Source organism: Anomaloglossus baeobatrachus, chromosome 11 (genome assembly GCF_048569485.1).
Source record: "Anomaloglossus baeobatrachus isolate aAnoBae1 chromosome 11, aAnoBae1.hap1, whole genome shotgun sequence".
NCBI classification, from domain to species: domain Eukaryota; kingdom Metazoa; phylum Chordata; class Amphibia; order Anura; family Aromobatidae; genus Anomaloglossus; species Anomaloglossus baeobatrachus.
In genome coordinates this window covers 38,715,889-38,738,017 of record NC_134363.1, presented here as the reverse complement: position 1 = coordinate 38,738,017, position 22,129 = coordinate 38,715,889, and the positions used below count along the sequence as shown (strand labels likewise).

The 22,129-nt window shown below is 53.6% G+C and overlaps 1 protein-coding gene across 1 annotated transcript in view; it reads right to left on the bottom strand.

Annotated features, from left to right (window-relative positions):
- Positions 1-9,601: 9,601 nt before the first annotated feature.
- The window catches only part of NECTIN2 (nectin cell adhesion molecule 2), a 96,612-nt gene continuing 84,084 nt past the window's right edge, over positions 9,602-22,129 (bottom strand). Inside the window, exons 8-9 of the mRNA XM_075327649.1 lie at positions 19,617-19,685; positions 9,602-10,212 (exon numbers count right to left, since the gene is read on the bottom strand). Coding sequence (XP_075183764.1) covers positions 10,051-10,212; positions 19,617-19,685 — 231 coding nt within the window. The 3' untranslated portion in view covers positions 9,602-10,050. The remainder of the gene's footprint in view (positions 10,213-19,616; positions 19,686-22,129) is intronic.

The following is a 22,129-nucleotide window of genomic DNA, read 5'->3' as shown; positions in this document are numbered from 1 at the left end:
TACCATGCTCCGGTGCTCAGTACTCGTAACTAGTGATGAGTGGGCACTACCATGCTCCGGTGCTCAGTACTCGTAACTAGTGATGAGCGGGCACTACCATGCTCAGGTGCTCAGTACTCGTAACTAGTGATGAGCGGGCACTACCATGCTCAGGTGCTCAGTACTCGTAACTAGTGATGAGTGAGCACTACCATGCTCGGGTGCTCAGTACTGGTAACTAGTGATGGCAGGCACTACCATGCTCGGGTGCTCAGTACTCGTAACTAGTGATGAGCGGGCACTACCATGCTCGGGTGCTCTGTACTCGTAACTAGTGATGAGCGGGCACTACCATGCTCGAGTACTCAGTACTCGTAACTAGTGATGAGCGGGCACTACCATGCTCAGGTGCTCAGTACTCGTAACTAGTGATGAGTGAGCACTACCATGCTCAGGTGCTCAGTACTCGTAACTAGTGATGAGCGGGCACTACCATGCTCGAGTACTCAGTACTCGTAACTAGTGATGAGCGGGCACTACCATGCTCGGGTGCTCAGTACTCGTAACTAGTGATGAGCGGGCACTACCATGCTCAGGTGCTCGGTACTCGTAACTAGTGATGAGCGGGCACTACCATGCTCAGGTGCTCTGTACTCGTAGCTAGTGATGAGTGGGCACTACCATGCTCGGGTGCTCAGTACTCGTAACTAGTGATGAGCGGGCACTACCATGCTCGGGTGCTCAGTACTCGTAACTAGTGATGAGTGGGCACTACCATGCTCAGGTGCTCAGTACTCGTAACTAGTGATGAGCGGGCACTACCATGCTCGGGTGCTCAGTACTCGTAACTAGTGATGAGCGGGCACTACCATGCTCGGGTGCTCTGTACTCGTAACTAGTGACGAGCGGGCACTGCCATGCTCGGGTGCTCAGTACTCGTAACTAGTGATGAGCGAGCACTACCATGCTCGGGTGCTCAGTACTGGCAACTAGTGATGAGCGGGCACTACCATGCTCGGGTGCTCAGTACTCGTAACTAGTGATGAGCGGGCACTACCATGCTCGGGGGCTCAGTACTCGTAACTAGTGATGAGCGGGCACTACCATGCTCGGGTGCTCAGTACTCGTAACTAGTAACGAGTGGGCACTACCATGCTCGGGTGCTCAGTACTGGTAACTAGTTATGAGCGAGCACTACCATGCTCGGGTGTTCTGTACTAGTAACTAGTGATGAGTGGGCACTACCATGCTCGGGTGCTCTGTACTCGTAACTAGTAATGAGCGGGCACTACCATGCTCAGGTGCTCAGTACTGGTAACTAGTAACGAGTGGGCATTACCATGCTCGGGTGCTCAGTACTGGTAACTAGTGATGAGCGGGCACTACCATGCTCAGGTGCTCAGTACTCGTAACTAGTAACGAGTGGGCACTACCATGCTCAGGTGCTCGGTACTGGTAACTAGTGATGAGCGGGCACTACCATGCTCGGGTGCTCAGTACTCGTAACTAGTGATGAGCGGGCACTACCATGCTCAGGTGCTCAGTACTGGTAACTAGTGATGAGCGAGCACTACCATGCTCGGGTGCTCAGGACTCGTAACTAGTGATGAGCGGGCACTACCATGCTCAGGTGCTCAGTACTGGTAACTAGTGATGAGCGAGCACTACCATGCTCGGGTGCTCAGTACTCGTAACTAGTGATGAGTGGGCACTACCATGCTCAGGTGCTCAGTACTCGTAACTAGTGATGAGCGGGCACTACCATGCTCGGGTGCTCAGTACTGGTAACTAGTGATGAGCGGGCACTACCATGCTCGGGTGCTCAGTACTGGTAACTAGTGATGAGCGGGCACTACCATGCTCCGGTGCTCAGTACTCGTAACTAGTGATGAGCGGGCACTACCATGCTCCGGTGCTCAGTACTGGTAACTAGTGATGAGCGGGCACTACCATGCTCAGGTGCTCAGTACTCGTAACTAGTGATGAGCGGGCACTACCATGCTCCGGTGCTCAGTACTGGTAACTAGTGATGAGCGGGCACTACCATGCTCAGGTGCTCAGTACTCGTAACTAGTAACGAGTGGGCACTACCATGCTCAGGTGCTCGGTACTGGTAACTAGTGATGAGCGGGCACTACCATGCTCGGGTGCTCAGTACTCGTAACTAGTGATGAGCGGGCACTACCATGCTCAGGTGCTCAGTACTGGTAACTAGTGATGAGCGAGCACTACCATGCTCGGGTGCTCAGGACTCTTAACTAGTGATGAGCGAGCACTACCATGCTCGGGTGCCCAGTACTCGTAATGTGTCGCCCTGGGCAAGCCAGGGGACACAGATAACAACACCACTACACCCCACACTCCAGGTAGGCACACCTGCTAACCAGAAATCCTTGTTGCCTTCCTCCAGGAGGAAGGAGGAAGGAGGAAGTGGAAGGAGTGAGGAGTAGCCCAGGCAGGGGCTAGAGTAAACAGGAGGAAAGCAAGAAGTGGTGACAGAGCAGAGAGAAGGAGAAGCCTGAGAGCCCAGCTGTGTGTAGGGCTAGAACAGCAAGGTCAGCGACGGCGGTGACTGTCCGGAGTGGGACAGTTCGGAAGTTCCTGGAAGGACCCCGTTGGCTGTGTGCCCGGTGGTCTGGAGCAGTGTTCCGAAGGACAGTCAGCACCAGGGCAGGGGCCTCTCGGACCCCGGCAAGGCTAGGAGTCGCCCAATTTGCCGAATCCGTCAGTGACGGGGACGCAGATCCCCCAACAACAAAGTCCCGATTGACGGCAACAGCCCGACCATTAACGGGGAGACACCGCCACCGCCAAGGCACCAGTTTCCCCAGGGCCAGCGCCTGCGGGCAAAGTGTAGAGCTCCTCCGGCCCAGATTGCAGTCGGGGAGCGGGTAACCGGAGGGAATCCACCGATACCACCAGACCACACAGGTGCAAGGAAGAGAGAAGTCACCGCCACCTACCGGGAGTGCAGGTGCAGCCGTCTGTGGGACCGTCCTACCAGCCGTTGGTTTACCGTACAAACTGTGTCCGTGTCAGGCTGAGTGAGTACCATAGTGCCGCAAGGCACAGCGCTGCCCCCGCGTCCCTGCGCCCTCCAGGCCCTACACTTTACATCTCTTCACCGGGCCCCGGGATCACCAACCCCTACCCACGGAGGGGCAACACAACACCTGGCTGCTCCCATCACCATCCCCGGGACCCTCACACTGAGCAGCGGTGGTGCCATCACCACAACCGTGGGTGGCGTCACGAACTATAATCCCAACAAACAACCCCCTTTTCACTCACGGGCGAGGAGTGCCGCTCGAGACACCCCGGGATCCGGCCCGCAGCTCGAGCCACCAGGAGCAACTGCCGGACCCGAGCAGAAGGGGTGAGCGCGGTGTGCTGACACCCTCCTTCCCGCCCGCGACAACTTGGCGTCACGAACAGGATCTTACCGCTCTGCCGTCAGGTAGAGGTGCGCCTTGTTACCGCCGGAGGCATCCGGCAGAAAAATTTGAGAAGCCGCCATCTTTGGCGCGAAAAGTTCCCGCTCGAGCGTCTTCTCGAGCAGTAGAAGCGCGGAGGCCAAAACCCCGCCCCGAGAGAGGAGGGGCCGGAAAGAGCTAAGGGGGACGCGATGGCGGCTGGCGGCATGTAGTCGCCGCTATAAAAGCAGGGACGCCAGGACCTTGCCAGAATACCGTTCCTGGAAGCAAACAGTGGAGATACCATGTGGATGCCGTCCCGAAACACCGTGGCCCCCGCACCGGGAACCGCAGCGTGGGTGGAAATCCGGACCGCGCAGCTCCACCTAAGGCTGCAGGTCAAGATGCAGCTCCTCATGGAGGAGTGGGAGACCGACATGGCGGACGTTGTGGCAGCCGTGCGGAGACGCGAGGAGGAAGCGGAGGAAGGGAGGGTGAGTGACCCGCGCCCCTATGTCCCGGAGGGACCGGTCGCTGCGGCTGAGGGACCCGGTCCAAGCCCTCTCCCCCCGTTGCCTCCTTCGCCACCCGTCCCGGAGGCCGTGACCCCGCCACTAGGCCCGCTACCACCGCAACCGGTAGCGATACCCAGCCCGTCCGCCCCAGCGGACCGACCTGTAGCCGGAGCCCGAAGCCAGCCGGAGGCATTGCCATGGAAGGCCCCGAAGAGTGTGCCAGAGACAGTCCCCGAGCAGTTCCCCGAGCCGGAGCCGATGACCCGCTCCGAGCCGAAGGCCCAACCGCGGAAAGCCCCTGTGCCCATCCCCCACACCTCGGCTGAGGTGGCGCCGGGTTGTTGCTGCAAGGCAGCGCCCAAGGCCATGACACCGCGGGATACGCCGCCCACCTTTCTGACAGTGGGTAACGTACTGGATGTCCCGCGGGGCTCAACCCGTGCGCCGGAGCCATACTGGGACAGGGAGCCGACCAAGCTGGGCCTGGAAATCGCGGAGAGGGAGCGAAGAAAAGCCGAGCTGGTAGCCCGAGCCATCCGGGAAAAGGAGAACCTGCGGCAAGCGACCTTCCGTGTCCGGGGCCCGTTCTACGAGGGGCAGGTGCGGCGCTTCGATATCCGCCGGGGCTACGGGTTCATATACGAACCGGGCCTGGAGGCCGAGGTGTTTGTAGCCCGGCGGGATGTGCATGCCCATCTGCCCGAGGAGCATCCTGGCCGCAACCTAATACCAGGGGACATGGTGCGTTACACTCGGCACTGCGGAGAGAGGGGGTGGTTTGCCCTGGACGTAAAGCTGAAGGGCAGCCCGGAGAGCAAGGTGAGCTCTGCACCCCCTCCCTCGGAGGAAGCAGCAGCAGGACCGGAGTAGGGCAGCGGATGCCCGTCGCACCGTCCCCCGTTGGGACCACCACTGAGTTGTTTGTTGTTTGAAAGTTTTGAAAAATGAAAAATGATTTACCGAAGTTTACCTGATTGTCTGCAGTGATTTGCAACCGGCAGGAGCCGGCGCCGTTGTCCCCGTGGGGACCGTTTAAAATGCATGGGAACTAGCCATGGACAGGCCCGTGAACTCTGCGGGGCAACCACAGACGTTAGTGGCTTGTAAATATGTTTGGTACCGTTACCGTTTCCGCAATGCTGCCTCCGGAGAGGCAGGTTGGAGGGAGGGCCCTGAGCAGAGCAGGCCAGGGCCCAGCCACCAAAGGGACCGGTGGCTACCCTCTGGAGGGAAGGACAGATCCCGCTCGGGTGACTTGTGCTGGAATGTGGGTCAAGGAGTGCTGCCTGGGTTTTAGGGGCAGCATCAGGGCCAGGTTGCTTGGGTGGGAGAGAGCGGAAACCGTGACCGTACACCGTTGAAACGTTAAAAGTAAAATGTGCCTCCCGTCTTGGGAAGAGTTGATTAAAAATGTTATGCTTATGTTATGTTTAACCCTGTTATCCCCTTTTTACAGAAAAATAAAACCGGTGTAGGACGGCAGCCCGCGGACGGTCTGCATTTTGCTAAGGGGGAATGTGTCGCCCTGGGCAAGCCAGGGGACACAGATAACAACACCACTACACCCCACACTCCAGGTAGGCACACCTGCTAACCAGAAATCCTTGTTGCCTTCCTCCAGGAGTCTGTGATGCACACCAGGGGGTGGGCCAGGCGGTTGGCTCCGCCCACCAAGGAGCTCACAACTCTGGAGGCAGGAAGTAAACCAGGGAGATAGCTCAGGGGAGAGCTGGAGAGAGGAGTTCTGTCAGGGAGGAGGAAGTGGAAGGAGTGAGGAGTAGCCCAGGCAGGGGCTAGAGTAAACAGGAGGAAAGCAAGAAGTGGTGACAGAGCAGAGAGAAGGAGAAGCCTGAGAGCCCAGCTGTGTGTAGGGCTAGAACAGCAAGGTCAGCGACGGCGGTGACTGTCCGGAGTGGGACAGTTCGGAAGTTCCTGGAAGGACCCCGTTGGCTGTGTGCCCGGTGGTCTGGAGCAGTGTTCCGAAGGACAGTCAGCACCAGGGCAGGGGCCTCTCGGACCCCGGCAAGGCTAGGAGTCGCCCAATTTGCCGAATCCGTCAGTGACGGGGACGCAGATCCCCCAACAACAAAGTCCCGATTGACGGCAACAGCCCGACCATTAACGGGGAGACACCGCCACCGCCAAGGCACCAGTTTCCCCAGGGCCAGCGCCTGCGGGCAAAGTGTAGAGCTCCTCCGGCCCAGATTGCAGTCGGGGAGCGGGTAACCGGAGGGAATCCACCAATACCACCAGACCACACAGGTGCAAGGAAGAGAGAAGTCACCGCCACCTACCGGGAGTGCAGGTGCAGCCGTCTGTGGGACCGTCCTACCAGCCGTTGGTTTACCGTACAAACTGTGTCCGTGTCAGGCTGAGTGAGTACCATAGTGCCGCAAGGCACAGCGCTGCCCCCGCGTCCCTGCGCCCTCCAGGCCCTACACTTTACATCTCTTCACCGGGCCCCGGGATCACCAACCCCTACCCACGGAGGGGCAACACAACACCTGGCTGCTCCCATCACCATCCCCGGGACCCTCACACTGAGCAGCGGTGGTGCCATCACCACAACCGTGGGTGGCGTCACGAACTATAATCCCAACAAACAACCCCCTTTTCACTCACGGGCGAGGAGTGCCGCTCGAGACACCCCGGGATCCGGCCCGCAGCTCGAGCCACCAGGAGCAACTGCCGGACCCGAGCAGAAGGGGTGAGCGCGGTGTGCTGACACCCTCCTCCCCGCCCGCGACAGTAACTAGTGATGAGCGGGCACTACCATGCTCGGGTGCTCAGTACTGGTAACTAGTGATGAGCGGGCACTACCATGCTCGGGTGCTCAGTACTCGTAACTAGTGATGAGTGGGCACTACCATGTTCAGGTGCTCAGTACTCGTAACTAGTGATGAGCGGGCACTACCATGCTCGGGTGCTCAGTACTGGTAACTAGTGATGAGCGGGCACTACCATGCTCGGGTGCTCAGTACTGGTAACTAGTGATGAGCGAGCACTACCATGCTCGGGTGCTCAGTACTGGTAACTAGTGATGAGCGGGCACTACCATGCTCAGGTGCTCAGTACTGGTAACTAGTGATGAGCGGGCACTACCATGCTCAGGTGCTCAGTACTCGTAACTAGTGATGAGCGGGCACTACCATGCTCCGGTGCTCAGTACTGGTAACTAGTGATGAGCGGGCACTACCATGCTCAGGTGCTCAGTACTCGTAAGTAGTGATGAGCGGGCACTACCATGCTCCGGTGCTCAGTACTGGTAACTAGTGATGAGCGGGCACTACCATGCTCAGGTGCTCGGTACTGGTAACTAGTGATGAGTGGGCACTACCATGCTCCGGTGCTCAGTACTGGTAACTAGTGATGAGCGGGCACTACCATGCTCGGGTGCTCAGTAAGTGTAAAGAGCAGTTGGATTCTCGGATGGGCGACCATAATGGAAATTAATGGGGGACTTGAGCATTCTTCCCGAAGACCTTATGTAAAAATGCTGTAGTTCCCCATCGTCCATCCAAGTGCCCAACTGCTTGTTACGTGTACAGAGTACCCCAGCATGGCACTGCTCGTTCATCACTAGTCTTTACGCTTGCTCTTTTTTCTTGCTTGAACCAAACCTTTTATAGACCCGACTATTCACTTAATGCCCTATATATAGGGGGAGGAGGTTGGGTGGGGGGATTTGCATGCGGTGCCGGTGGTGCCCCCAGCGCTGTAATTCTCCGATCCTCTGGCAGCTGCTTTAACTCGGGTCCCGGTAGTTTTGCACTTGACCTGAGCAACAAATCAAGCTCAATCAATAGCTAAACCAAAGTCCTCTGTCACAGGTGAGACCAAGACCAAAGGGGGCTGGTTTAGTTATTGAACTGAGCCAACCAGCCCCCTTGATACACAGAATGGATGATGTGTGGACATAGAAGTGTCCCAGGATGGTGTGGCTGCCCAAAAAACCCAACACCTGGTCTATTACAATTATATTAGTAATATTAATTATATTCTTTACTATTTAAAGCTAATTTAGGAGGGGGGGGTTGCCTGGAAAGCCCCTGTAAGCCAAGCTTTATTGTCTACATGAATGCTAGTTCACCCTTATGTACTGGTACTTCATATATGTGTACCGCCCCGCGCTCGGCTGCAGCCGGGCCGCTCTGATCCGGGCTCGTTGGTGGGTGGCTCAAGCGCCTCCGGACCCGGGGTCACTTTTCTCTGAAAGGGGATACTGGCGCTTTCGGTGGGGGGTTAGGTAGGTGCACGGCCGGAGCCGCGCTAGAGTTCGTGACACCACCCACGGGATGTGGTTAAGGTAGACACCACCTCTGCAGTTACAGGGGCACCCGGGGGAGATGTTTATGCAGCAAGTTGTTAATCCCTCCGTGGGCAGGGATGGTGGCCCCGGGACCCGTTGGGGATAGCTGGTGTGGTGCAGGGCGGTGCGCGGCCGGATGGCACTGTTGTACTCACTGTTATTGACACACACAAGTCTCTGGTAAACCAAGTTGATGGTGGTCGGTGCCCACAGCCGGCTGCGTCTGGTCCCCCACCCGGTTCAGTGGTCTTGGCCTTTCTCCTGCACCGTGTTGTGTATTTGGGCTGCCTGCACTTCAGCGACGGGAGTCTGCTCCCCGTCTTTGTGGATGTCGGGAGAGCCCTTTTGCCTGCAGACGCTGGCCCGTGGGATCTCTCTGCCTGGGCGGTGGCTTTCTATCCCCCTCGTTGGGCTGTTGTCTTCAGTTGGGACTTGGGTGGGAAAGGACCTATAGTCCAGACCGCAATCAGTTAATTAACTCAGTCCAGTGGATTCTGGACCTCGTTTCAGGGTCTGAGTACCCCCCCTGTTTGCTCCGGATACCGAGTCGGTTCCCTGGGTCGGTACTGGCGGGCCACTATCCTGTCCCGGTCCACCACGGTTCCACCGAGCTGTCTTCCCAGCTCCTGCAGACTAAGGCCACCGTTTGCCTCCTAGCCAAAGGTGCCCGGGCTCCAACCCCGGCACCTGTCAGACTGCTGCAGACCTGGGCACAGGCCTGCTTCCACACCGACTACTGACTACTCCACCGCCTGTCACTAATCTGACTGTGTTTCCTGCTTCAGGCCCTCTGAACTCCTCGGTGGGCGTGGCCAATGGCCTGGCTCCGCCTCCTGGTGTGTTCATCAAGCACTGAGGGAGGTGACTAGGTTTTAATGGTTGGCTGAGGACACCTTTTTGGGGAACAAGTGTAGTGTGGGGGTCTATCTGTGACTACCTGGCTAATCTAGGGCGTCACACTAGCTCCGACGGTCATCCACCCCTAAGCTTTTTTTTTTGCGTGAGTTGAGCAAAAAGATTTGCAGGCCCTTGGTGTGGCCATCACATCGGTAGTCCATGACTGCTGGACCAGATCCTACGAAAATCCTCCTACTTTCCGTCATCTTCCAATTACTAGACCCGGAACAACGTTGTTTGCTCATCATGTTGCAACGATGGCGGCACACCGGATCCACTAATCAGAAAAGATGCTGAGGATTCCAGCGGATAGGAGGAACTTCTCAGGGATCTGCTCCGGTGGCCATCGTCTACCAACCAACATGGTCACCGGTCCATGAATCTGCAAATGTATTCGCCCAACTCTAACATGAAGAGACTGAGATCTGGAATTTTTAGCAGAACAGATTGTTCCATCGACTAGTGACAAATGGACGTTATTCACAGAATTATAAAAAGATTTAATGATTTATTAAAAATAGACGGCAAAAAAAAAAAATGAAAGTCACAAACTTTAGAGGTTTACTCACAGTATTAGTAAAAGAATTCATCATATAAATTTACATACATACAACCATGCACTCCTACAACCCGTCGTCTTCATACTTACCATCCCTTGTGTGCGCAACACTGTATCAGTGTTATATATACTATCATGTCACTGTGTACATATTGCCCCGTCCCCACTGTGTGCAATGTCTATATACTCCATGTCCGACCTCCTTTCACGCCCAGTCTTGTAGAACTTGGCATCATGCAATGTAGTTCTGGTATGTAACGCTTGTACAGCACTAATGGCTGCTGGTCCCGGTATGGAGGCTATACAAGGCAGGCCAATGGGCTTGATGACGGAGGAGCTCAGTTCCCTTTTTTTTTTTTTCACCGAAGGTCATGTTCCTCAAACATACACCGCAGGGGACATCACAAAGCCTTGCTCCTCTCTCGGAGATTCGCTGTCATGAGGGTTAAACTCATTGTAGATTGGGTTCTCCTGTTCCAAGTAATCGTTCTCAAGATCTAAATGGAGCCGAGGATGTGGCTGCCTGAATCTGGGGGGAGTCTGGAAGAGAAAATTCGGGTATGGTTCACAGGCACGATACATGACAATTTGTATTTGTCCATCTTTAGTATCAACATATCGTTCATTTGCCAATCCAGCAATATTCCCAACCACCCATGCATCCTTCTACATACCCATCATTTTGCTCAACCATGCTCAACCATTTTGCTCAACCTACCCATGAATTTATCAACCTACTCATCCATTTAACCACTCCATTTGTCTCTATAGTTTCATAAACCAATCATCTACATATCCATCAACCAACATACTCATCCAATGAACCCATCTATCCACCCATCACTTACTCACTGTCTATTCATAATTTTAACCAACCAACAAATCCATCCAATTTACCATATATACAGTCATATGAAAAAGTTTGGGCACCCCTATTAATGTTACCCTTGTTTCTTTATAACAAATTGGGTTTTTGCAAAAAGTATGGGCACCTCAACATAAAAGTGACATTAATATTTTGTAGATCCTCCTTTTGCAAAAATCACAGCCTCTAGTCGCTTCCTGTAGCTTTTAATGAGTTCCTGGATCCTGGATGAAGGTATATTTGACCATTCCCGTTTACAAAACAATTCCAGTTCAGGTAAGTTTGATGGTCGTCGAGCATGGACAGCCGCTTCACATCATCCCACAGATTTTCAATGATATTCAGGTCTGGGGACTGGGATGGCCATTCCAGAACATTGTAATTGTTCCTCTGCATGAATGCCTGAGTAGATTTGGAGCGGTGTTTTGGATCATCGTCTTGCTGAAATATCCATCCCCTGCGTAACTTCAACTTCGTCACTGATTCTTGCACATTATTGTCAAGAATCTGCTGATACGGAGTTGAATCCATGCGACCCTCAACTTTAACAAGATTCCCGGTGCCGGCATTGGCCACACAGCCCCAAAGCATGATGGAACCTCCACCAAATTTTACTGTGGGTAGCAAGTGCTTTTCTTGGGATGCCGTGTTTTTTGCCTCCATGCAAAACGCCTTTTTGTATGACCAAACAACTCAATCTTTGTTTCATCAGTCAACAGGACCTTCTTCCAAAATGTAACTGGCTTGTCCAAATGTGCTTTTGCATACCTCAGGTGACTCTGTTTGTGGCGTGCTTGCAGAAACGGCTTCTTTCGCATCACTCTCCCATACAGCTTCTCCTTGTGCAACGTGCGCTGTATTGTTGACCGATGCACAGTGACACCATCTGCAGCAAGATGATGCTGCAGGTCTTTGGAGGTGGTCTGTGGATTGTCCTTGACTGTTCTCACCATTCTTCTTCTCTAACTTTCTGATATTTTTCTTGGCCTGCCACTTCTGGGCTTAACAAGAACTGCACCTGTGTTCTTCCATTTCCTTACCATGTTCCTCACAGTGGAAACTGACAGTTTAAATCTCTGAGACAACTTTTTGTACCTTCCCCTGAACAACTATGTTGAATAATCTTTGTTTTCAGATCATTTGAGAGTTGTTTTGAGGAGCCCATGATGCCACTCTTCATAGGAGATTCAAATAGAAGAACAACTTGCAAGTGGCCACCTTAAATACCTTTTCTCAGGATTGGATACACCTGCCTATGAAGTTCAAAGCTCAATGAGGTTACTAAACCAATTTAGTGCTTTAGTAAGTCAGTAAAAAGTAGTTAGGAGTGTTCAAATCAAGAAATTGATAAGGGTGCCCATACTTTTGCACCGGTCAAATTTTGTTTAAATGCGGATTGCACATTTTCTGTTAGTACAATAAACCTCATTTCAATCCAGAAATATTACTCAGTCCATCAGTTATTAGGTGTATGAAACTGAAATAGCTGCTGCAAAAACCCAATTTGTTATAAAGAAAAAAGGTTAACATTAATAGGGGTGCCCAAACTTTTTCATATGACTGTACCTCCCCATCGAACTACCCTTCCACCCATTTTCCTAATTACCTGTTCATTAATCTACCTACCAGTCTAACGATTTACTCATCCATCATGCTCATCCACCCATCCATCTATCTAATCTAGTCTTCCATCCACTTTGTTACCAACATAGCCAAATAAAATGCATCCACCTACCCAACCATCTACTATACCTTTCCAACCATCCAAATTTTCAAAACACCATCCATCCGTTTCTCCCCTATTCATCCGAACAACCATCCATGGATCCACCAACCACCCCATCCTTTCATCTACCAACATATTTGTCTGCCCCCATACGCTATGTGCACCCGCCAGGATTCTTAGGTGGTCAACGTCTCCTCAGACATCTTTTGCAGCAGCTCCTCCACCGGTGTCCTTCAAGTACAGAAAGTTTGTTACATCCGCTAAGAATAAGGGTATTACTTCTTGTAACCACTTCAGGGTTTCCAAACCATGTCGCAGTTAAGAGAAGTGATATGGATCTTTTTCAGGCAGATTTCGGGATGAATCGGCTTTAAAAAGACTGTGTGCACATATCCTTTGGTGGTAATTTATAGGAAACCAAAAACTGGTTGGTCAATCTACCTATCCACTTATCTCTTGACCTACTTATCCTTCTTGCAAACCAACCATGACGTTGGCATAGTGGAGTCCTGGTGACCCCTTAACTGCTACCATACCCCCACCCCCAATACTTAACCCCTTATTGAAATGACCACAGACACATAATTGGATAAAATGGCCACAGCAGCCTTTTATTTAACATAACTTATAATAACATTTATAAAACAGGGGGTTGTGGTCCTCGAAGCTCAAACAATCTGGTGATCACCCAATACTCCAATCCTACCTTCCCCCTCAACCCCATTACTCCCAGCCGCAACCACAAACTAGGGAGCACCAAACAAATATGAGGGGGAAGGGTTAAACCACCAAGCACGGGAACCGACCCCACCAAGCCGATGTTCCCCCATGATCACCAGACCACTCCCCAAACCAGTAATTAACGGGGGGGATTCCACCTCCATTGGGACCCCCCAATCCAATTTTCACCAACTTCGAGGACCCCACCCCCACCACCTCTGCCACTATGACCCAGACAAACAAACAAAACAAAATAAAACAAAACAAAAGGGGAGGGTGGGCGGGAAAACTACTTCAGCTGCAGCCGCAGCAATGCCAAGCTTTTCCCGCTCCTAGCCTAACGGTCCCTAAACCCCCACCCCTCTCCCTCTTCACCCTATCCCCCCTAGCCACGTCATGCCGGCCTCCACCTACCCCCTGTGGAGGGGGTGGAGGTTCCAGCCGGGCACTTGACGTTGGCATAGTGGAGTCCTGGTGACCCCTTAACTGCTACCATACCCCCACCCCCAATACTTAACCCCTTATTGAAATGACCACAGACACATAATTGGATAAAATGGCCACAGCAGCCTTTTATTTAACATAACTTATAACAACATTTATAAAACAGGGGGTTGTGGTCCTCGAAGCTCAAACAATCTGGTGATCACCCAATACTCCAATCCTACCTTCCCCCTCAACCCCATTACTCCCAGCCGCAACCACAAACTCGGGAGCACCAAACAAATATGAGGGGGAAGGGTTAAACCACCAAGCACGGGAACCGACCCCACCAAGCCGATGTTCCCCCATGATCACCAGACCACTCCCCAAACCAGTAATTAACGGGGGGGATTCCACCTCCATTGGGACCCCCCAATCCAATTTTCACCAACTTCAAGGACCCCACCCCCACCACCACAACGAGAGCGCTTTGACCCCCTCAAACGCTCGAGACCCCCCCTCTACCGGACAATGCCATGGCCCGCTCAATACCCTCCTGAATCCCCAAAGTCCACAAATCTGTCCCCACTGCATTCAGGTGAACCCCATCTGCCAACCAGTAATCCTGATCCACCGCCTCCAAATCAAAATGACGGACCGCCACCCCCCCATTCCTCACTACAAAACCCGTAATGGCCCGATTGATTTTTATACGGGTCTTATTCAGCCTTTCAACTGACCGAGCCCTACGCCATGTCCGTCTCGGGACAATCTCTGACCAGACCGTCCGAAGTCCTGGTACAGCCACCCACAGCCGAAGTAAATCATGTTTTATATCTCTGATCAACTCCCGGCCCGCCACCATTCCCACATCATTCCCCCCAACGTGCAAGACCAGAATATCCGGCGCCCGGTCCAATCGCATTGCCCTGTGCACCTCGGGCAACACCCGCATCCACCGCATGCCCCGGATACCCAACCACCGGAGTACCGCCACATTTCGTGCAAAGCCCAGCTGACGACCCTCCGATCGGATGTCTGCCCGGATCGCTGCCCAGTGCACAAAGGAGTGGCCCAATATCCAGACCAAACGGGAAAAGTCCCCTGCAAAGGAAGACAACAAAAACATTACAGTACCATACCATAACACAACAAATCCAAAACTCCCCACCTCATAGGCCATGCTAAGGGCGCACATAACTCAAATATCTCCTGGATTCCCACCGACCTATCCTCCGTACTATCTCCGGACTCAACCCGCACACCGCCGCCTCAGTTGCTGCTCCAATCCTAAAAGAATGAGGCGCATAACAACCAGGATCCAGGCCAAGACCTTCCACACACCTCCGGAAAATTGCCCGAAACTGATAATTCGACAAGAAAGAACCATCCTCATGACAAAGCAACGGCCCATCTACCCGCGGTCGCAACCCCCTAAACTCCCGCAAACACCGCACCGGACACATTGCCGATTCCGCCACCATCCCCAGTAACACCCGCCGTCCTCTGCCGGATTGATCCGTCTTGGACCTCCGGAGCCAAAATTCCACGCTGGTGTCAGATAAAAGAACATCTCGCGCCTGAATACCCCCGGAACCTTGCCGACTAACCGCCACCAATTCCCCAATCCGGAGCGCCCCGAAAAACGCAAACGAAAACGCCAGCCGAAACAAAATAACCTCAAAAACAGACGAACACACCGCACTCAGGTGGGCCCCCATTCGCTCCAAGAGAGCAAAAGACACTGGCCTCCTTCTATCCCCACAACTCTGCCCCCGGCGAAACCCCCTCAACGCATGCCGCACCAAAAAGGTTTTCGTCAAATCCGTCCTATTCCGCAACTTAAAACCAAAGGCCAGGCCCGCCACCACCCGACCCACCTTCGCCTGGGACCAACCCCATGCCGACCACCGCCCAATCCACAAGAGTAACACGCCTACCTGATCCTCCACCGACCGAATCAAACCAAAAGACTGCACCCAAGCCTCCCATTGCTGCCACACCTGCTGATAAGCCGTCCAAGTCGCCTCTGCCTTTGATCAAATGTCCAACTGCCCTCATACCACACTCCAAAGTTCGGGAGGGCACTGCAATCCCACGGCCATCGCCCCCGGCGCCAATTCCCTGAAGCGATCCCAATGGAAACGAGAGAGAGCATCAGCAATAGAGTTCAACACCCCCGGCACATGCGACGCAGATACACAAGCATTGATGGACAAACAGGCCAGCACTAATCTCCGCAAAACTTTAATCACCGGAGGGGAATTGGCCGAGATATTGTTAATTGCTAACACGACCCCCATGTTATCACAGTAAAACCGCACCCGCCTGTTCCGAAAATGCTCCTGCCACAGAGTCACTGCCACCAAAATAGGAAAAATTTCCAACAGCACCAAATTCTTCACCAGCCCCGCCGACCGCCAAACCTCCGGCCATCCCTCTGCACACCACTCTCCTCCAAAATAAGCCCCAAAACCCTGACCCCCAGATGCATCGGTAAACAAGTCCAACTCCGAATTACCCACTAGAGGCTCCATGAAGAGGGACCGCCCGTTATAGTCCGCCAAAAATCGTCCCCACACCTCTAAATCCGCCTTGACGTCGGCTGACAGACGCACAAAATGATGAGGCACTAGCCCTCCCGCAGTGGCCATCGCAAGCCGCCGTGAAAAAATCCTCCCCATCGGCATCACCCGACACGCAAAATTGAGTCTGCCCAGCAACGATTGCACCTCCCTTAGGGAAAGCTTTTTGACCCTCAGCGCCCTCGCTACCTGCTCCCTGAGAGCGACCACCTTATCCGCCGGTAACCGAAACTCCCACTTGTCCGAATCAATAACAATTCCAAGAAAAGAAATACATGTCCCCGGACCCTCTGTCTTCCCCGGCGCCAACGGGACTCCAAAACGCTGAGCTACCCACTCGATCGTTGCAAGCAAACTCTGGCAAACCCCCGCATTCCCTGGACCAACACAGAAAAATCGTCTAAATAGTGAATAACGGACTGCAAACCCGAAACATCCCTAACCACCCACTCCAAAAAGGAACTAAATGCCTCAAACAATGAACAGGACAACGAGCATCCCATGGGCAGACATCTGTCAACAAAATAATTCCCTTCCCAAAAACAGCCGAGCAAACGTACACTGTCCGGATGAACCGGCAACAACCGAAATGCGGATTCAATATCCGTCTTAGCCATCAGAGCCCCCCGTCCACACCGCCGCACCCAGGCCGCCGCTTCGTCAAACGACGTATACACCACCGAGCATAGCTCAGGATCTATACCATCATTCACCGATCCCCCCCCCGCGGGTAAGATAAGTGGTGAATCAGCCGAAACTTATTCGCCTCCTTCTTCGGCACCACCCCCAACGGTGAAACCACCAGATCCGGAAAAGGCGGGGACCGAAACGGCCCCGCCATACGCCCCAAAGACACCTCCTTTTCCAACTTCTCCCGTACCACCTCCGGATGCTGGCTTGCCGACTGTAAATTCTTAAAATGCCCCTGCCCCTGACCTGCTCCAGAAGGAATGCAAAAACCAAATTGAAAACCCCTCGCTAGCAACTCTGCCTCCTCCCTCCTAGGAAACCTATTTAGGTAAGGGAGCATCTCTCGAAGCTTCACTGGAGTCTCCCCCTTTTCAATTACCAGGCCCCCCCTTGACCCTGCTACGTCGGAAACACTTCGACGCCCCGTGATTGGTGCCGCTACAGTGTGAGCAGTGGTGTTTGAACTTACACTGCTCCCCAAACTTGCACTGGCCCTCATTAAAGAGCCAGCAAAGTCCTGATTTCTGCGATCACGGCTGACCTCCGGCTCCCCCGCCGGCCTGCTGGCCGTACCGCCCCCCAGCCTGGCCGGAAGCCCCGGCCTCCCCTGGAAAGGATTGCCCATACCGAGTCGGTGCCATGACCCGCAACCAGAGCCCAATATCCTTCTGGTCCCATCTTATGGATGGCCGAATGGCTTTCCGCTGACGAAACTGTTCGTCGTACCGCAACCAGGCCTGCCCCCCATACACCCTATAAGCTTCCCCTATAGAATCCAAATAGCAGAAAAGGTGCGAACAGTTGTCCGGCGCCTTTTCCCCTATTACACTGGCTAAAATTGCAAACGCTTGCAGCCAGTTTGTAAACGTCTGAGGGATCAACCGCCACCGCCGCTTCTCATCATCCTCTTTTTTGTTGTCGTCTTTCTTGGGCTTGTCCAAATTAAAATTTCTCTAACGGCAACAAAGAGAAGATTTCAACATAATCATCCCTCCAAATTTTTTCCCTAACTTCCTTCTTTAAATGCGAGCCCAGCGGCCCCTCAAAACACACATAAACCTCCCCCCTCGCCTTATCATCCAAATGAATCCGATCCTTGTCTTTTTCCGTCTGCACAGAAACCGACACTGGCTCGGACCCCCGCCGTACCTCCGCCGCACTCGCCGCCGCCACCCCCACACCCGGGACCCCTGATCCCACCCACGCCGACGCACAACTTCCGACACTCCCGCTCCCCTCTAGCCGCGCCAACAACTGCCTGACCTCCGACAAGACCTCCACAACCCCTAGTGACCCCGGCGGAGCCACCTGCCCCTGAACCATCCCAGCCCCAGCCGGACCCACTGCGCTACTTGACACATCATTAGTCAAAGAAGACAAACAAGACACAGAGCTGTACTCACCAAGCTGCGCAGGAGCTGTGATCCCGCCAGCCGTCAATCCAGAATCCTGCCGTCCATCCGTCACTGGCACCGCGTCCCTCTCCTGTCTGAAGTCCTCCACTGGTCCGCCCGGCGAAAGTAACCTCGGATCGGTCGGTCCCGAGCCCAATCCAGGTGGTCCACGCACCGCCGCTCCTGGATCCCGACCACCAGGCTGCTGCTGAGACCCAGAGCAGTCCCACCCTGGCCTGCCGACCTCCTGCCAGGGATCCCGCCGTCCGTCCTGCGTTTCCCGTGCCGTCCAGCCAGGCCGCCCGACCGGAACATCGCCAGTGCGGCCCGCCGCATCCTCCAGGTCCTCTTGATGCCAGGTAGCAGCAGGCCCCTCCCCCATACCGGGCCGAGGCCTACTAACCACCGCTGACCTCAGCCGCGGACGTGAATTCCTCCCGGCGCGGAGGGGGCTCCCGAAGCTGGACACCTCCCCCACCGCCGGAGGGTCCCTGATGGGGCTTCCCCGCTGCCGCTGAGGCCCCGCAGGCACTGCACCGGACCGCCCCGGCTCTAACCGCGGCCTGCGAGCAGGACGCGCCTGCCCCGTGGCCCGCCCAGAACCGCCGGGAGAGAGGCGCTCCGGAGGCCTGGACCTGCGGCATGGCCGCCCCCTAGCTACAGGAGGGACCTCCGCGGCCGGCCCCGGAGCCCCCCCCCCGACCGCAACGAGCGGGCCGCGCCTGCGGCCCAGCCGGGGCAGACGCAGACGCACCCGACACCACGCCACCGGCCAGCACCGGCCGCAGCTGCTCCTCCAACCAGCCGGAGGGATGGCGCCGGGCCGCCCCCTGCAGCTCCTCCAGCAAAGCATCCATAGCAGGTAATAGAACGGGGTTTTTTTGTTTGTTTTTTTTTTTGTTTTTTTTTTTTTAACAGCAGCGTCCAGCAGTGACAACTACTTCAGCTGCAGCCGCAGCAATGCCAAGCTTTTCCCGCTCCTAGCCTAACGGTCCCTAAACCCCCACCCCTCTCCCTCTTCACCCTATCCCCCCTAGCCACGTCATGCCGGCCTCCACCTACCCCCTGGGGAGGGGGTGGAGGTTCCAGCCGGGCACTTTACCTTCACGTGCACATCCATTTTCACCCACCCATCAATTGTTCAATCCGCATACTTGCCTATCCACCCACCTTTCCATCCAGTCATCAACCAGTCAATCTTCCCATCTACCCAACCATCCAGCTGTCTATCCATCCACTCCATTCTCCCTTCCAGATTTTTACCCACCCATCCACCTAACCACTAGTTTATCCATCCATATTTTCACTTACTGATCAATGCATCGAAAGTATGCATCAACCCACATACCCCATTCATCCCTACACGTTTAGGTGGAGATGGACTAAAAACTTGACATCTGGAAGGTGCTACCATACAAGAGATATTGTCGTTGGGCACTAAAGCGATTGCCAACATATGACTTACAATATAGGGACACCAACGGGAGAAGTCTAAAAATCAAAGTCTAAACAATACATTGAGAAAGACTTGGCTTTCTTACCATTTCCTCATGGTAGGTGATCTCAGGTTGTTGTGGTAGTTTCGTCAGTAGGGTTTCTTCTCCAGAAGGCTGGAAAAAAATCAAGATGGTGTAAGAATAATTGCAACTTGCCAATACGGGAAGACTGACTGGGGGCAGATCCAATATATCATCTTATTTCATGAATGGAGGGAAAGGGGGGCTTCAATATGGATATTTTAAGGGCTTCCGATCCAAACATAGAATGTATATGGTGACTATAATACTGAACATCACTTTAATGGCGTTTCCCCAACTTATTTTTCACTTCTTCCAAGAGCCATAGCTTTCTATTTGCATCGTAACTAGTGATGAGTGAGCACTACCATGCTCGGGTGCTCAGTACTGGTAACTAGTGATGAGCGGGCACTACCATGCTCGGGTGCTCAGTACTCGTAACTAGTGATGAGCGAGCACTACCATGCTCGGGTGCTCAGTACTGGTAACTAGTGATGAGCGGGCACTACCATGCTCGGGTGCTCAGTACTCGTAACTAGTGATGAGTGAGCACTACCATGCTCGGGTGCTCAGTACTGGTAACTAGTGATGAGCGGGCACTACCATGCTCGGGTGCTCAGTACTCGTAACTAGTGATGAGCGAGCACTACCATGCTCGGGTGCTCAGTACTCGTAACTAGTGATGAGCGGGCACTACCATGCTCGGGTGCTCAGTACTCGTAACTAGTGATGAGCGGGCACTACCATGCTCGGGTGCTCAGTACTGGTAACTAGTGATGAGCGGACACTACCATGCTCGGGTGCTCTGTACTGGTAACTAGTGATGAGCAGGCACTACCATGCTCGGGTGCTCAGTACTGGTAACTAGTGATGAGCGGGCACTACCATGCTCGGGTGCTCAGTACTCGTAACTAGTGATGAGCGAGCACTACCATGCTCGGGTGCTCAGTACTCGTAACTAGTGATGAGCGGGCACTACCATGCTCGGGTGCTCAGTACTCGTAACTAGTGATGAGCGGGCACTACCATGCTCGGGTGCTCAGTACTGGTAACTAGTGATGAGCGGACACTACCATGCTCGGGTGCTCTGTACTGGTAACTAGTGATGAGCAGGCACTACCATGCTCGGGTGCTCAGTACTGGTAACTAGTGATGAGCAGGCACTACCATGCTCGGGTGCTCTGTACTGGTAACTAGTGATGAGCGAGCACTACCATGCTCAGGTGCTCAGTACTGGTAACTAGTGATGAGCGGGCACTACCATGCTCGTGTGCTCTGTACTGGTAACTAGTGATGAGTGAGCACTACCATGTTTGGGTGCTCGGTACTTGTAATTAGTGATGAGCGGACACTACCATGTTTGGGTGCTCGGTACTTGTAATTAGTGATGAGCGGGCACTACCATGCTCGGATGCTCAATACTCGTAACTAGTGATGAGTGAGCACTACCATGCTATCATGAGCGGAGTCGCTGAGTGTGCATGAGTATGGGTTTGGATTATTGCCTCTATGTGCAGGGTTTGGCCAGTTTTAGCCTCCACCGTGCGAGGTGCAGCACTATGATACAACCTCGGAGAGGTTATCAGCCCGCTAGGTGCACGTATTTACATGCCAATTGCGTAATACACCGTAACGTATTGGGACTTTGTACCTTGGAGCAGGAAAAATAAAGAAACTCCACCCCCTACATTCCTTACCGCGGATATCACCAGTGAAATGTGCTTCCTCCTGGATCACAGAGTCAGTTGCCTCCTTAAATGATTAATAAAGGGGTCACACACTATTTTGTTTCACATGTTGGGGGTCAGACGATCTAGACCTGCGATTACAGAGGTTGGGAAGCCAAGTGCCCACCTTCTTCAATAAGTCACATCCACGTAACCCCCAAGACTTTAAGGGCACACTATGGATGGCGGCTCGGCGAGCCCATAAAGACGACGGAAGACCAAGGCTCTAGATTAAGTGACAAGTATTAAGGGGAAGAATAAAAAGATTGACTGTAATGAAGTCTGGAAATTATTGGCTTCCACGAGTCTTAGGGCTAATGACTTAATCAGCTGCTTAGTGGAAGAGACGAGATGTTTCCACTGGAAATAACAGTGGATTAAATGACATTTTACATGAGGAGGGGGGTGCGGGAAATCGTGACTTATGGGAGACTGAAATGGAAATTCCTCCTGGAGTAAAGCACACTTCTATATTTCGAGGGAATGCCAGAAAACTGTCCCAACACCATACGTAAATGGTCACAATAACCTGTCGGTAAGATGGCCGTCTAATATGTATGACGGACCTCTGACCCCAACATCTGAAACAATTTATGAAAACAAAAGCCAACACCAATGGCCGATATACCCCAAAAAATGTCAGTGCCTCAATAAATGATGTGGTCTTAAGCATCAATTCCAGCTGACAACGACGCCTCCTGCTGGTCACAAGTGGAGTTAAAGTCTGCAGAAGCATGGCGTTCCACTCTTCTTGAAGAGAGGCCCTCAGATCATTGAGGTTGTAGGGTACAGAGTTACAGCCTCTACACG